General features: G+C 38.2%; 1 protein-coding gene across 3 annotated transcripts in view; it reads right to left on the bottom strand.

Annotated features, from left to right (window-relative positions):
* Positions 1-17,147, bottom strand: part of LOC143890948 (protein CHROMATIN REMODELING 5-like) — a 103,763-nt gene that overhangs the window by 44,306 nt on the left and 42,310 nt on the right. For all 3 annotated transcript variants that reach the window (XR_013255279.1, XM_077395639.1, XM_077395677.1), the window contains exons 9-15: positions 12,578-12,629; positions 10,130-10,193; positions 5,534-5,627; positions 5,331-5,418; positions 4,926-5,060; positions 3,687-3,878; positions 3,500-3,567 (exon numbers count right to left, since the gene is read on the bottom strand). Coding sequence is in view for 2 of the 3 variants with exons in the window: in XM_077395639.1 (XP_077251754.1) it covers positions 3,500-3,567; positions 3,687-3,878; positions 4,926-5,060; positions 5,331-5,418; positions 5,534-5,627; positions 10,130-10,193; positions 12,578-12,629 (693 nt within the window). In the remaining variant the exon portion in view is untranslated. The remainder of the gene's footprint in view (positions 1-3,499; positions 3,568-3,686; positions 3,879-4,925; positions 5,061-5,330; positions 5,419-5,533; positions 5,628-10,129; positions 10,194-12,577; positions 12,630-17,147) is intronic.

The raw sequence follows: 17,147 nt of genomic DNA, 5'->3' as shown, positions 1-17,147 counted from the left end.
AAAGTTAGGCATGAAAATGTTGTCCAAGTAATTACCGACAACGCCGCAAATTACAAGGCGGCCGGGCAACTTATTGAGGCACAATTTCCTTCCATCTTTTGGACCCCTTATGTGGTGCACACCCTCAACCTTGCTTTGAAGAACATATGTGCGGTGAAGAATGTGGAAGCAAATCAAGTTACATATGACGAATGTAGTTGGATAACGGATGTTTCGGGAGATGCTAGCATCATTAAGAATTTCATAATGAATCATTCCATAAGACTAGCCATATTCAACGAGTTCAACATTTTGAAGTTGCTTTCTGTGGCGGAGACTCGATTCGCGAGTGTTATTGTTATGCTTAAGAGATTGAAACTCTTAAAGCAAGGTCTTCAAGCAATGGCTATTAGCGACAAATGGACTTGTTATAGGGAGGATGACGTGGGGAAAGCGAGGTTTGTAAAAGAGGTGTTAGATGACGTATGGTGGGATTCTATTGACTACATACTCGCATTTACATCCCCCATCTATGACATGCTTAGAGAGTGTGACACGGATAAGCCGTGCCTTCACTTGGTTTATGATTTGTGGGATACCATGATAGAGAAAGTAAGGGCCGCGATATATAGGAAGGAAAGAGGAAAGAAGAGGAGTCCAAATTTTTTGACGTGGCGCACGAGATTCTTGTTGCTCGTTGGAACAAGAGCAACACTCCACTTCATTGCTTGGCTCATTCATTGAATCCAAGGTTAGGTGACTTTAAATTTATTTAGATTATTAGCTATTTATGTTTATTTCTAAGTTCTAACTTTTGACTTGAAATTTGAAGCTAAATTAGTTTTTTCTTTCTTAAAGGTATTATAGTGAGCAATGGCTCAGTGAAGATTCAAGTCGGGTGCCTCCACATAAGGATGCAGAAATTTATACCGAGAGGATAAAGTGCTTCAAGAGATACTTCACCAATTCCGAGGACCGCACAAAAGCTAATGTAGAGTTCGCCAAATTCTCCATGAAGTCCGGATTATTCAATGATGTTGATTCCATCAATGAACGGTTCACTATCAAGCCTCATGAGTGGTGGGCCATCCATGGTACATGTGCCCCTATGCTTCAAAGCATAGCTTTGAAGATTCTTATGCAACCTTCATCTTCATCTTGTGCCGAGAGGAATTGGAGCACTTACTCTTTTGTGTATTCTCTCAAGAGGAACAAAATAACTCCACAACGAGCTCAAGATTTGGTTTTCGTTCATAGCGAACTTCGGCTTCTCTCAAGACAAACTCCACAATATAAGCAAGAAGAGACAAAGATGTGGGACATAGGTGGAGATACATTTGATTCCTTCGAGGATGTAGGGGTACTTGAAGTTGCTAGTCTTTCTTTGGATGAGCCGGAGTTGGAGTACATTGTTTTTACCGACGACGTAGAGGAAGACGTTGTCGATATTGGAGATGAGGTGACAGACTTCTGGGAATAAGGATAGATGATGCATTGATGCTTTATGTTATTTTGGTGCTTTATGTTATTTTGGTGCTTAATGATGAACTTAATCAAGTATGAAACGAAGAGTAATATTAGAATTTTCAATTTGGTGATGTTATTGTTATTTGATTGCTCTTCTATTTTATTTTATTTTTAGTTTTTATAAATATCCAATAAAATAATAAAAATATTATTATATTCAACGCACCCGCACCCGAGTTTTTTGGAAAATCACGTACCCGCGTATCCGTGTCATGTCGCACCCCCCCCCCCCCCCCCCACACACCCGCGATGAGACAGATTTTACCACTAACCATAGGTGGAAAGCCTTGCACATGTTATTATTGCCTGTTGAAGATATGAACTACCATTTACAATTAATTTGTAGAAAATCGAGAAAGAAGTGTTGGCATATCATATCTCATCCTCATGTACTTTAAGCATTTAAAGCTATGTTCTTAAAATGGACCAAGACAGACACAGGGACCAGTTTGGACCTGAATCAGCAAATCTGGCCAGCTTATCCAAAATCTATGTCACAAATATCTCTGATATTTTCAAAATATCGCATTTTTATCACAAAATTTTGATAAAACAACAAAATCTAGAAAAAATCCTGAGATTTTAAAAATATAACGATATTTTCATTTTTTTTATCATAAAATATCATGATATTATCCCTATATTTTTTAAGATATTTTTATTCTATTTATCTATTTTTATTTTTTTAATATTTTTATTTTTATTTTTTCCGGATATAAACGAAAAAAATAATAATAATATATCCAGAGATTTTCCATTTACGAGAAATTCCCGAGAACGGTATTCGTAACATAGTCCAAAATGTACTAATTTTTTCAAAGCTAGAATAAAGCACTCATTCATTGGTAGAAACTTTCAACCCGGATAGCTATCACCATCCAGCAAGCATCAACTGCTTCTCTCCTTTGTTTTAGATATATAAACAGGCACATGCACGAGCAGCAACACACCAAGAAGCAACATTTTTTTTCTTCTCTCCAATTTCTCCTTCACTTTTTTTTTCTTTCTTTTTTTCATATCACTTTTTCGAAAAATAAATCTCAAACCTACACAGGAGATAATGGTCCTCAGATTTATATGATAACTCTTCACTACAAGAAAGATAGGGCAGGGAATAATGTCACACAATTATCAGTTCATGTTACCAAGAAATTACAAAACTAAAGCTTGATAATCTTTATTTGTTTCTTTTTTAACTAAAGCTTGAAAATTAAAAGATCTTCCAAACAATACAACACATTAAATCCTATTTCATTTTCCTTTTCTTATAACTTCTGTAAATACAATTATGAGACAAATATAGATGCCACCATTACAGGTCAGAGTGAATAGGAAGTTAAACTGATTTGGACCGCAACTCTTGCACCACAGTTTCAATCACTTGTCTGGTTTTTGAAACATTTGCCAGACGAAGTCAACCATAAAATTATGCTTTAACCATTTTACATTGTAAGAATAGTAGGTTTTTTTCCTGAATGGTTCATAAGAATGGTAGGTTAAAATAAGCTCAAGTCTCGTTAAGCATAATGCATAATATAAATTTGGAAAGTGATATTGCATGAAAAATATATATTATATAACAATTTGAGATTTTCCTGAACAAAAATTTGGGTAGATAGAATAAAGAGCTATCTAAAAAGTAGAAAATAGAATACTGAGAATATGTGCAATTAATTGACAGAACTGACATGTAATTTAAAAATACTTTTTAAAATATTAAAATGTCATATAGATGATTCGGTTATTAAATTTTGTCAACTGGGCCCGTGTTTAGCAACAGTCAACGCAAGATTTTAAAGAGACTTGCATTTCCCTCCAAGGGTTTAGATAAAAATATAGAAAAAAATTCTGAAGTAAATGACACCTGAAATTAATACGTGTCTGTGTGGCAATCATAGCATTAGTATAACAAACTGGGATAATCACATGAAAGCAAGCAGATCGTGTTTTTCTATATTTAAAAAAATAAATAAAAACCCAGATGAGTAATCACCATAGCTCTTCAACACTGTTCTGTAATGGAGTACCAGTAATAAGTAACTTGTTTTTGGTGGACACTTCCTGCCAACAAAAGACAAAATGTCGTCAATCACATCTGCCCAAGCAACAATAAACTAGTCCAGTTATTAAATAACACAAACCAAGTCCGTGTTGAAAACACTTTTGGAAAGGTGTCATACCGAAAGAGTTGTATACAAGGAAGCTTCACTATTCTTTAGCCTGTGTGCCTCATCAACCATAAGATAGTTCCATCTGATCTTAGAGAATATAGCTTTATCTTTCAATATTACTTCATAGGTAGTCAATAAAGCATTGAATTTAATTTGTCTGCCACTTTTTTTATTGGTGTAAAACTCATATTGCTGACAAACCTGCAATCAGAACAAAAGGATCAAAATGCATACAAATATCGCGAAAATGGTGATAAACTTTCAAAGGATGAAAAGGATAACTTATTTTTCAAGAGATTATCTTCAGTTCATGAAAAGGATCAGTTATTTTTCAATAAAATATCTTCATTTCCTAAGCCCAACACATATGACATTCCACAATGAAAAATCCACTCCCATATCTCATATTATTTACACTTCAAGTCAATCGTTAAAAAGCCTCCTCGACTCATCCAATTTCCATGATGCATATATGGCTTCCCCTCACATGTGCTACCACACTTCCTTTCTTGAGGAGTCAATGAACCACCACTGAAGACCCCTTGTACCATCCCAATCCCAACCACCAACATCTAACACCACCAATTCCTCCCAAGCAATGAAATGTCTACCATTTATTATACTTTTGCCATCAAAAACTCCAATTCTAATGCTAAAGAGAAGATTGTACTCATCCAACTAGCAACACCTTATAGGACAAGCAGGCCTTCATGCCTACAAGTAACTCAGATTACCACCAAGTACTGCCGTTGACAGTATAATTCAAACCTTGTTCCAATCTGGTCTAGATAACTCTCCCAAAAATGTGGTGCACTTGCTAATCAAGATTAGAAATTTCGATTTCAGTTTCGGTGGAAATTTCGGTGAAAATCTTATAATTTGGGCCCAAATTTTAAAATTTTGGTTTCGGTATTAAATTTCAGTCCCGGCCCCAAAATTTAAAACCATGTTGCTAATCAACTAAGCAGAGAGAAGACTTGACTTTCCTAAGGATCAAATGAGAAATCAATTAGCAATGGAGCACTTAGGAAACATGATAATAAAAAAAAAAGAACTTGAACTGGAAAAAACGTGGTGCATATTGTTTTTTTCCTGTCAATTAAACCCCACATACCCAAAAGCAGAATTGCTTTTATATAAACTGAAGGCAGCGAGGAGTTCAACATGGAAAATTCAAAAGTACTCTTAACAATTATAAGTACTAAGCATACAAACATCGAAATACATGAAAAATAAAGCACATCAAACCTCTCGACTAGCACGGTTTCCAACATATACAACTACATTCATTTTAGGGAGCCACTTCCTGAATTCCTTTGCCCAGTTTGATAAAGTTGACAATGGTACGACAACAAGAAATGGCCCATGAACTTGCTGCACATTCTGCAAGAAGAGCAAAATGAATAAGCATTGGTATTTGTACACAAAGAAATAGAATTTGCTAGGCAATTTCACAGAAAGCCATTTCACGGCTGGCTTTTGAATGTGAGAACAGCCCCACAGGTTGACTTATTTTGTCTTATTCATTTAATTCATCTGAGGTGGCTATTCTCACATGCAAAAGCCAGCCGTGAAATGGTTTTCCATGAAATTGACTAGCAAATCCACAAAAAACATGTAACAGTGCGATCTCTGAGGAAAGATGCAGCATACCTGTAGAAAACCTAGCATTGAAACTGATTGAACAGTTTTACCAAGACCCATCTCATCAGCTAGAATTACATTCGTATCATTTCTCCAACTGTGTTAGAAACAAGGCACCACTAAGCATAATACCAGAAAAGGCAGTGGACGAACTATACCTTGTACATATTAACAACATGACAACAAATAATAATAAAGATGGTGGACCATACCTGTTAACAAGAAAATTCAACCCCTCAATCTGATAATCACGAAGTTTGCCCACTTTCAACCACTGAGGTTGTTCATCAAGCTTACGTAAACTAGCTATAGAGCAAAATTTTCCAAATTACATGACCAATAACGATTGCGGAAATATAATATCTAGTTGCAGTAAGAATCTAAATTAGAGGTAAACAAAACAAACAGCATTTGAGAAAAATAAAGCATAGACAATGATTTTAGAAAATTCCAAGAGCAAAATGAGGTAGAGGATATTGAGACCAATATACCTGTGTGTGTGTGTGTGCGCGCATATTCAGACCAATATACCTGTGTGTGCATTGCAAAATGGCAGAGGTATATTGAGACCAATATACCTGTGTGTGCATTTCAAAATGGCAACTAGAAAATAAGAGAGGGGACTAGAATAGAGAAGAAAGAGAAAATGAGAAAATATAACACAGAATTCGTGAGAAGGGAGGAGAAAGGAAGCAAGGGGAAGAGAAGAGAAGAGAAGATGGAGGAGGAGAAGCGAAAAGAGGAAGAGGAGAAAAAAGTGCGGAAAAGAAGAGAAGATAGAGTAAGAGAAAATAGTTTCTTGACCTACTTTGAGTTTTTTACGTACTTTTGGAGTTGATATGAAAGCATTCTCTCTTAGATAAGGTTTCACATTAAAATCCTAAGGCCCTTCTTCATATGAAATCTGTTCCCGAAAGTAATTGCTTATAACCTGTTTTATAAAATATAGAAAAATATTTTTCTTCGGAATTAGACACATAATTTTTCCTACCCATATTTGATAGGTTAGAAGTATGCAAGCCAAAATATAGATAATTTGGATTTCATGATTTTTCTAGAAAATTCCGTCTGCAACTGATTGCCAAACCCCAATATGAAATCCTGAATTTGACTAGTGTATGGTTTTTCCATTATAGCTACTTTTTGAATCATCAAATGAAAAAAAATGTCTGCACGACATTTATTCTACACAGAAATATCTTTCAAATGGTGTTAATTTCAAGAATTTCTGATGCCATTTTCCATACTTTTGACTAGACCCAACTTTGGTCACAGAATCTGCTACACTGTCCAGTCATGAATTTTGAGCTGAGTTGCTTGAGATTCTAGTATCTTTATGGAACGGATTCGATGTTGAAATTGTCTGATATGGCTATTGGCACGTCAATGTTCAGAAGAAATTGGAATCATTTTTTTTTTAATGGTAATGAGGAATTCTGCAGAAAATTGGAATAACATAGGAATCATTTGAATGGTAAAGAAGAAATTGGAATCATCCTTTTGTACTTCTAGAATTTTAAAAGTAGATATTAAGCAATATAGTGTCAGAAAGTAATAAAATAACTAGTGAATTACTAACTTAAATAATGACAAATACGACTAAAATAGTTGTCAATGGATCTTTAAATTGGGTATTTTTGTACCATGGATATTTAATGGTGATCTATTCATGTGCAAACTTTCATGCCTGGAAATTGGAATCATTCTAAACAAATTAAGAAAATCCTATGAACTATCGATTCTCAGTTGTGGTCGATTAGAAAACCATTGTACCAACGGTGACCGATTGGTATCTAGTTGGCAATCCTTCGAAAATTCTAAACGAAACTGGATGCCGAAGATCATGAAATATTGAAGTCTATTATAATGTTTTTAATATAAACTCCTATTTTGTACTCAAACTTGAAAGGTGAGTTGTTCGAATTACTGAGAATTGAACATTGAGCCCTAAATCAAATGAACTAATAAGAAAGTGGAAATAAAGGATACCTTCTAAACTCAGGCTCACTCTTAGCACAGCGTCTTAGTAGGGCATACCCTTCATTGGCATTTGAGTGGGAAAAACACCTACACAGGTGTAGATCGATCCCAAGGGTTCATCTTTTGATATTCTTGAGCACTTATGGATTAAGTCTCTGCCTTGGTTCAGGGGATCTATTGACCATGATGTGGGAATCCTTTGGTATGAGCATCTAAATCTGGAGTGCAGTTGGTACAATAGTATCGGCACCACCCTAAAAAGACTTAATCCACCTTGAAACACATTTAAAGAGACTTATATTGCTCCAAACCCATTTGTCTTCCCCATCCCGTTTTATATAACCCCTTTTCAAGCAACTCAAGCAGCCTACCAATGGATGCAAGCTCTCAATCAAAGAAATTTCTTCTGAATTGAGGTTTCCAAATTATGCTCTCATTCCTTCGCTCCATATTGTCTCTGACAAAGCTTTCCTTAAGCTATGCTATAACGTACAAATCCAAGAATACCTCTTTGAGCGATCAATCACCGCACCATATGTCTAACCAAAATAGAATTCTCTCACCTGAGTATACCCTGTATCTTATGCCTGCTTCAAACAAATGATTGAACCTCATCATATCTCTCCATATTGTTATCCCTTGGCATCTGAAATTATCTTTAGACGCCCAGTGCCCTGGTAGAGTGCCATACTTCCCTTCAATGACTCTGACCCACAAATGAGACTCCTTGCCAAATCACCACAACCACTTGCCCAGAAGGGCTATGTTAGTCTCCTTTATCCTTCTAATCCTAAGACCTCCACCTTTTATTGGCTTGCATACTTTTTCCCCACTTTAAAATGGAATTCCCAACTTATCAGCCCCCCGCCCGCCCAAAGAAAGCGTCTTTGAATTTGTTCAATTCTTTTTACAACACTTGCCGGGCACATGAAAATAGACATCTGGTAAATCGGGATATTGACGAGCACAGCTTTGATGAGAGTGATTCTGCCACCCCTAGACACTAAATGTCTCTTCCAAGTGTCCAACCTCTTTTCCACTCTTTGCACAACATGATCCCAACACATTTTTAAAGCTCTGCCTAACCCAAGCAGTAATCCACTTTGCACCCCATAATGCCTGCCAACCCTTGAATTCCACTGGCCTCCGGATGGATTCCAAAAAAGCTAGATTTATGAAAGTCAGATCATTGTCCCATTATTGATTCATAGCATCTCAGGATAGCCCTCAAATTCAAAACTTTCAACACGTGAGGTGAACTAAACAAGAGTGTGACATCTGCAAAATGAAGCTGGGATACTTCTACTCCTCCCCCACCAATTTTAAAACCTTCTATTAGACCCAGATTTTTCCTTTCTCAATGAGCCTGCTCAGGGTTTCCGCAACAATCACAAAGTGGAAAGGAGAATTTGGCATCCCGCATAAAGTTTCAAAACTAAGTCCTAAAAACCACAAGTGACGCTGAAACACTTAAGCATGCTATCCCAACTCTTTTAGACTAATTTGCAATGGACAAAGAGATGATCCATGTTTCATCTCTTCCTGCACAGTCTTGAACCCTACACCTCGCAACAGAGTACCTATTGCCTTTACCACTAGAGCATGTAGGAGATTGGTAAGAGATGATCCATGTTCTTCTCCTCCTCATTACACAATACTTGGGAGTAAAATTCCATTACCTTAAACATTTCACAAATGTGGAGATTACATACAATCACCATCCACCAAAGAGGCAAAGACATCCACACTAGGGGGGTGGCAAGGAACCCCAAACGCCCAAACACAACTAAATGGAGATGACAGGCAGTCAATACTTCAAGAGGTGAAAGAAAAGAATTTACTAAGAAACATCCTTGAAGGAGCAAGATCAAATCCTTTCATCGGGCTGACATCAAGGCCACACTATCCCCTATAACCTTTATCCTATGGTGCATCAGTACGGATACGAGTGTCAGAATCCAACACGGGTAACGAGTGTCGGATTCGTCAAACCACAAAAAGAATGATTCGTGGATTTGCCAAAATATTTTAATCAAGTCTCAAATTTTAATTTTTTTTACATAATAATATGGTTATAAGTAATAACAAGTAATATATTGAAAATTTTAATAGGTTAAAGTATATATCATGTTTTATTTCCATTTAAGAATTTTATTATTAGGATGGGAAAACTCAAAACAAACAGTAATTGTAATGTTGGGATAGTAGTATTCATTTATTCAAAAACAAACAAACAAAAGATATCAAGAAGTGTCTAGTGATTCCTGAAGTAACAAAATCCAAGACGTGTCCAACACAAGTACTTCACCCATCTAGAAGAATCCATGTAATCCTAGTATCAACTGTCTATGCAACCAATGATTCTGATTATGCTGTCTCATAAATTTTCTTTATCAACCTCATACTATCTTGTGACACAAGATGCAAGTCAATTAAATCAAAGGGGCACATAATCAGTCACACAAAAAGTTAAATTGCTTTAGTAAAGACTTACATTTGCAGCAATCAATATCATTACTAGAAATATAATAGCACGAACTTAAATGAAATAGAAATGATTAACATTATGTCCAACAGCAAAAACAAGTTAAAAACAATGTAATCAACCTTTCAAAAAAAAAACAATGTAATCAACCTTTCAAATGAATTGGGGTAAGAATTTAATATCAGTACATAAAAATACTAATAACACGGACAGCAATGTAAAGCATCAATAATAAAATCTGTAGCAATTATTCATATTCCTTACAGTTCATATAGTGCAGGTCACGTTTCAAGTTTCAACCTTGAAATGTAGCCCATGAAAATATCACATAAGTAACACAGACCTTTGCTTTTCTTCCGTTGTAAGTCCACCATCTTTCCTTGAACAGACATCGCAGTCTCACGTGCCTGATTATAGAAGCAGATGGATTAACCAAACAATCTTTATGAAACCATATTACTCTTCATGTTACAGCTACATTCACTGTTACTCTTACTATTACTATGATATTATAATCATCATTATAATTATTGAATATAACTCGTGTGTATCTTATAACAGTACATTGTTATTGAAACAAACATGGCTTACCCATCTATGTGGTCTAAATAGTATTGTAACATTGTTATTGAAACAAGCATGGCTTACCCGTCTATGTGATCTAAATAGTATTGTTATCTGCCTACCCCTTTGTATAAGCAGACTGACTAAAAGCTTATGGGATTCGATTGTTGAGAAAAAGTCCATGCTTTCCCTAGGTTGCGGAATCACTTTGATCAAGGTTGTCCTGGCCAATCTGCCTCTTTATTTCATGTCCCTCTTTTTTCCCTGGAACTAGTGATCCACAAAATAAAGTAACGTCAAAGGAACCTTCTGTTGAATAATAAAGTAATCAGTAGAAAAAACCACCTAGTAAATTGGGACAACGTATACAAGCCAACTAAAGAGAGAGGCTTTGATTTTAGGAAGATGAGATTGATGAAAAAAGCCTGATTGGGAAAATGGCTGTGAAAACATGGAGAAGACAGAGAGCACCTTCGGAGAATCGTTATGGATTCCAAATATGGTCCTGGCTACATAGGATGGGAACGGGTAGATGGATACAGATATGAAAGGGCAAAAGCCAACAGGACAACAATGTGGAGAGAGATTATGAAATTTAGCCCCTTATTCCATAGAAGGAAATGATTCAAAGCGGAGAGGGAAATAGGTTAGATTCTGACTTGATAATTGGGTTGGTAGTAGCATTTTATCTTGTTTAGTGTGGCATCCAATAAAAAGAGTAGAGCAGCGGATAATCTACACAATCCAATGAAAATATGGACTGGAAAATAGGTTTTTGTAGAAACTTCATTGACCGGAAATTTGACAGTGTCTCTGTATCTACTCTTCTAACAAGAAACAACTCCATTATATCTTAGGAATATTGTTAACCATTGTGCGTTGTGTCTTGTTGATACAAAGTCTTTCGATCACTTGCTGCCTCAATGCAGTTACATTTGTAAGCTCTAGCACTTCATTTTAGATCTTTTCGGAATCAATTGGGTTCTCCCTATTCATATAGTTGGTCTTGATAAGTCGTGGGTTTTTATCCCTTGGCCTCCCAGAGGTAAGATCCTTTTCAGCCTTTTCTTTATTGCCATTCTTTGGCTGATTTGTCAGGAAAGAAACAGGAGAGCTGAAAAAAGGGCCTCTAATGATGCGGCAGCAAGCCTTCACGTATCTTCTCAAGGTTGTTCAATGGGCATCGATCCTTCCTCACTTTATAGGAATATCGGACTTCCTTCTACATGTCTTCAGAGGAGATCAGGTCGAGCAGATGCGTTATGGAAAGCCCACGTCCAAAGTGGGAACCACCCCTTCCTAGGAAATTGAAACTAAGCTTCGACGACTCGAGTCTTGACAAGTCCGGTCCGGCTGATATTGGAGGTCTTGTAAGGATAGAGAGCAGATTTGGGCTTACTCAGGTTAGAGTGGTCTAAAAGACGCTAATGAGTAATGAGGCAGAAGTTCCAGCAGTATTTCATGGAATTGGGCTGTTGGATCAGTTACAGTTGGATTTTATTGTTATTGAGAGAGATTCCCTCAATAGGTTAGATGGCTAAGAGATGATGTCAATAACCCATGAAGACTAGTTGATGCTATTGAGGATATCCAAGACACTCAGGAAAGCAATAGTATAGAGTTCAAAATTGGGCACAACTGCACTCGCGCACTCTGGGGTTCCTAGGGAGACGATCCTTCTTGGCAAGCTTCTCAGAGCTTCAGCTTTGGCCTCAAAATTCGTCTTTGGTTTCTTGCCCTGCTTAGTCTCCTTTGTATTTTCACATTTTTCCTGCGTTGTATTTGTTTTCTTCTGTTTTGTTGTACTTGACCAACTCGGTCATTGGGTTTTTGCCCTTTTCCTTAATAAAATATTTTACCATTCAAAAAAATAGTACTAGAAGATACATAGTGCATGAATGCAATTCGTGCAATATAAGCAAATTATAGTATGACCATAGGCACAATAAATGAAAATCGATACACATTTTTTTTTATTACTTTATAGTGGTACCTACCACACATTGTAGGATTGTACTACCCCTATAGCTCCTAAGAACCGGTCTTAAATGTCTAAAAACTATGGCTAAAATGCAACAGCAAATAACGCAGATAAGCACAAGGGAAAGAGCAACAAGTGCAAGGGCCAAACACTCATTTAACCATGCATAAACAATAGAGACAAAGAGGAGTACATGTTTTATATAAGAACTCAAGAATTACAGACAGGTCCTAAATAGAATGTTACCTCGTATTCATCAATAGCATCTTGAGCAAAAGCAATATATATGTCCTTCTCCCTGCAAAAAATGCACTAATAACCATCACATGCATCAAGGCAATCCTATAGCAAATTATGCCCAGAATTAGCTGCCACCACATAAAAACTCATATCTTAGACTTCTCAATGTTTTCATGGAAGTAGTAATGTACATGTTTTTTTTTTTTGAAATGGTGGAATATATTGATAAAACGAAACCGAGATGGTCCTCAGAATACAAAGGGAAAAAGAAAAAAGGAGAAAAACATAACCATCAAATAAATACAATTAAGGCGGTAAATAATCGAACCACTCTGGACCCCGCCTAACGACCCCAGATTTAGCTAGACCATCAGCTTCTTCAGTAGCTGATCTTCTAACATGGGCAAAAGAAATCTCCGATCCTGACACCCAATCCGATACCTCCTCAATAAGGCTAAGAAATCTCCATGGAGGAGGAGCTTTACCAGCAAGCCATCTAATAACATTGGAGGAATCCGTTTCCACAATCACTTTATCCAAGACATGTCTTTCAATGTGAAGGATTCCATAATACGCTGCTTTGACTTCAGTCTCTGACGAATCAGAAATCCCATTCGAACCGGAGAACGCCCACTCCACAACACCTGCATGATCCCTCATCAGGCCACCAAAGCCTGACAAACCCCGGATTTCCAAAGGATGCTCCATCCACATTTAGCTTGCAGAAACCCACGGGAGGCGGAACCCACGTTTGAATTGTCTTTGGCCTTCTTAACCCTTCCATACAGATAATATCCCATCTTTCCCACAAATCATAAGCAGACACGAATCTGAACATGGAAAGACTTTTCACCCATTGAATAGATATAGCAATAATCCTCTGATAAATATTGAAGGCTGAGCAGGCTTTTCCATCAAAGACCCTACCATTTCTTTCTTTCCATATCGACCACCAAAGAGCTAACAGGCAAATTCTCCACCACACCTTCCCTTTCTTTTTCCACGGGACAAAGTCCCAACAAAATAATAGGGATTGATTGGGGAAAAACCCATTGGATACAAAATCTTACCAAGACTAAACCCCAAATCACCCTTACTACTTTACAATGCATGAACAAATGATCAATAGATTCTCCATCCTCCAGACATAACGGACAGTGATCAATCAACCAAAAACCCCTTCTTCTCAAAAAGTCAATGGTTTGGATGCGTCCACTACTAACAGACCAACCAAAAAATGACACTCTAGGGGGGCACTGAAAGGACCAAACCTTAGCCACAACAGAATCATCACCACCCTGAACAATCTTAGCATAAATAGATTTCACAGAGAAGATTCCGGAGGAATTCCAAATCCAGATTCTTTTATCCTCACCGGATTTCTTAATATAGCATTTCTCGATCACTTCAAACAAAGAAGATAGATCCTCTAATTCTCTGTCAAAAAAATTTCTTCTAAACCGTGGACACCAGATCACTTTCTAATCCACTCTTTTTAAACAGTCACACACAAAAGCATTCTTGTCTGCAGCCACTCAATAAATCCGGAAATAGCGAACCCAAGGGCTCATTTGCGCACCAAACATCATGCCAGAACCTGATACGCCTCCCAGAATACACTCTAAACTTGCAACCCTTGCTAAACACATTTCTAATACGTAGGACATCCCTCCAAATCGTAACCCTTCTTCTCTCGAAAGCATCATCCGATTCCCAGTTACCAGCAAGCACCCCGTATTTACTCCCAATTACTCTAGCCCACAGGGCCTGATCCTCCTCCCCAAACCGCCATAACCACTTGCACAGCAGTGCAGAGTTGAAACCCTTAATTTTCCTGATTCCCAATCCACCTTTTCTAATCGGAGCACAAACCTTCTCCCATTTAACCAATGGGATACCCTTCTTTTCATTTGACCCCCCCCCCAAAAAAAAAAGAAACCTTCGTTGTATCTTCTCTATCCTCAACCCCACACTTGCAGGGCATCTAAATAGCGAGAGGAAGTAAGCAGGAAGGTTTGCCAAAACTGCCTTAACTAGGGTCAGTCTGCCCCCTTTTGAGACTAATCTTCTTTTCCAACTCTCCAATCGTTTCTCAATTCTTGCAACTATAGGTTCCCACAGAGCTTTATTTGGTCTCCCCACTCCCAGTGGAAGGCCAAGATAAGAGGAGGGAAGCTTTTCTATCTTACAGCCCAAAGTAGCCGCACAACTACTAGTTTCACAAGGGGATAAGTTGATTGCGAACATGCTTGATTTCGCGAAATCAGACCTCTGACCTGTAATCAGCTCGTAGCATCTAAGGGTTGCCTTGAGGTTCATCACTTTCACTTTATCCAGCTCACCGAAAATTAATGTATCATCCGCAAATTGAAGTATTGAAACTTCCACCTTGTTCTTTCCTATCCTGAAGCCTTCTATCAAACCCATTTCACTACCTTTCTGAATAAGCTTGCTAAGAGTTTCCGCCACTATGACAAATAGAAAGGGAGATAAAGGATCCCCTTGCCTCAAACCCCTCTGAGGATTTAAAGAATCCTTTTGCCGATCCATTAATCAATATTGAGAACCAAGCAGACGAAACACATCTCTGAATCCAACATCTCCATACATTACCAAAACCCATTCTACCCAGAAGATAGTCCAAACAATCCCACTCTACCGTATCATAAGCCTTCTCCACATCCAACTTACAAACCACCCCTTTTTTTCCGAGTCGGAGATAATCATCAATGGCTTCATTTGCTACGAGTGAACAATCCAAAATCTGCCTCTTGTCCACAAAAGCGCTTTGGCTATTAGAAATGAGCTTTGGCAGCACTACTTTTATTCGATCCGCCAGCACCTTTGTAAGCACCTTATAGAGACATCCCACCAAGCTAATAGGCCGGAAATCCGATATCTTAGAAGCTCCTTCTATTTTGGGGATCAAGGTAATAAACATGGCTCCCGTTACTTTATCCAGTTGCAACCCCTGAAAAAATTCTTTGAAGAATCTGAAAATGTCGCATTTCACCACCGACCAACAAAACTGGAAAAATGCTAAACAAAAGCCATCTGGACCAGGAGCCTTATTTCTGGGAAGAGAGAAGAGAGCTTTTTCAATCTCTTCCTCACCAAAAGGAACTTCCATCTTTGAACTCTCCTCCAAAGAAAGACAATTAAAAACAACATCCTCCGGGATAGGACGTGATAAATTCTCGGAGGAATAGAGCTTGGAATAGAAAGCTATAATGGCTGAAGAGATGCCTCCCTTTGATGTCACCATCCTACCATCTTCATTAAGCACCACAATTCTATTCTGTCTCCTCCTAGCAGTTGCCATTGCATGGAAATATGTTGTATTTTGGTCCCCTTCTACCAGCCACTTAACTCTGGACTTTTGCTTCCACGTAATCTCATCATGCCACAAAAAAGCCTGATGTTCTTGCTTTACTTTCCCCATCTCTTGACACTCCTCATCTCCCCCCAGACCACTCTCTTCTAGAGCAGTAAGCTCTACTAGCCTATGCTCCAGCCATCTTTTCCTTTCATTCAAACTTTTTTTTTTTTTCCGCTACCCATTCCTTTAGTTTCTTCTTCACAAACCTTAACTTCTTGCCAATCACCACATCAGCCGGACCTTCTAAAATACACATCTCCCACCATTCTCCCAGCTTCTCCTCCATTTTGGGGTACTCAAGCCATGCAATTTCAAATCTAAAGGGGTGAGGACCCCACGACTCCAGTCTATGATCAAGCAGGATGGGGCAGTGATCCGACACTGAGTGAATTAGTGCCTTTTGAAGAACATCTGGGATCAATACCAACCACTCAGAAGAAATAAAGAAACGATCTAATCGACTCCTGCTATCACCTCTGGCCCAAGTAAAAGATTCCCCTGCCAACGGAAGATCGATTAACTCGTTAGCTACAATAAAATCAATGAAGAGTTGCATGTTCTGCGAAAGTCTTGAGCATCCAAGCCTCTCTCTTCAACAGCCTCGATTTCATTGAAATCCCCACCTATACACCAAGGAAAGGGGCACAAAGTTCTAACTCTACCCAATTCCTCCCAAAATTCCTCTTTTGCCTCCCTAGAAAACGAACCATAGACACCTGAGAACAGCCACAAGGATCCATCCTCAACCTTCTTAAGCGCCACTGAGAGAGTAAACTTGCCCTTCCATAAGTCAATTTTCTTCTAGCGGATATCATTCCATGCCACTACAATACCTCTAGAAGCCCCCTGAGAAGGAATAAATTCAAACTCCCACTCCTCCCTGAGACCCAGACCCCCTATGACCCCTCTCGGCACCGCTTCTAACTTTGTTTCTTGTAGACAAATCAAATCCGGTTTAGCACTCTTTAACAACTCCTTAACTTGCAATTTCTTCCCCTGCGACCCCAACCCATTTGAATTCCACGACACAATCTCCATGGATAACTATATTTAGAGGTTTTCCTCCTCTAACGGCTTCCACTTGACCTTCCGCCCTGCTCAGCACAGGACCCCTCCTCACACTGGCCTCCCCTATAATTAATCCCAGACTCTAACCTTTTCAGTTCCCTTTCCTTCTTCTTGGCTGAATCAGCTGAT

This window comes from Tasmannia lanceolata, unplaced genomic scaffold (assembly GCF_043159265.1).
Source record: "Tasmannia lanceolata isolate RefF3 unplaced genomic scaffold, GAP_Taslan_0.1 ptg000002l, whole genome shotgun sequence".
NCBI lineage: Eukaryota > Viridiplantae > Streptophyta > Magnoliopsida > Canellales > Winteraceae > Tasmannia > Tasmannia lanceolata.
This window is presented reverse-complemented; position numbering and strand designations above follow the sequence as displayed.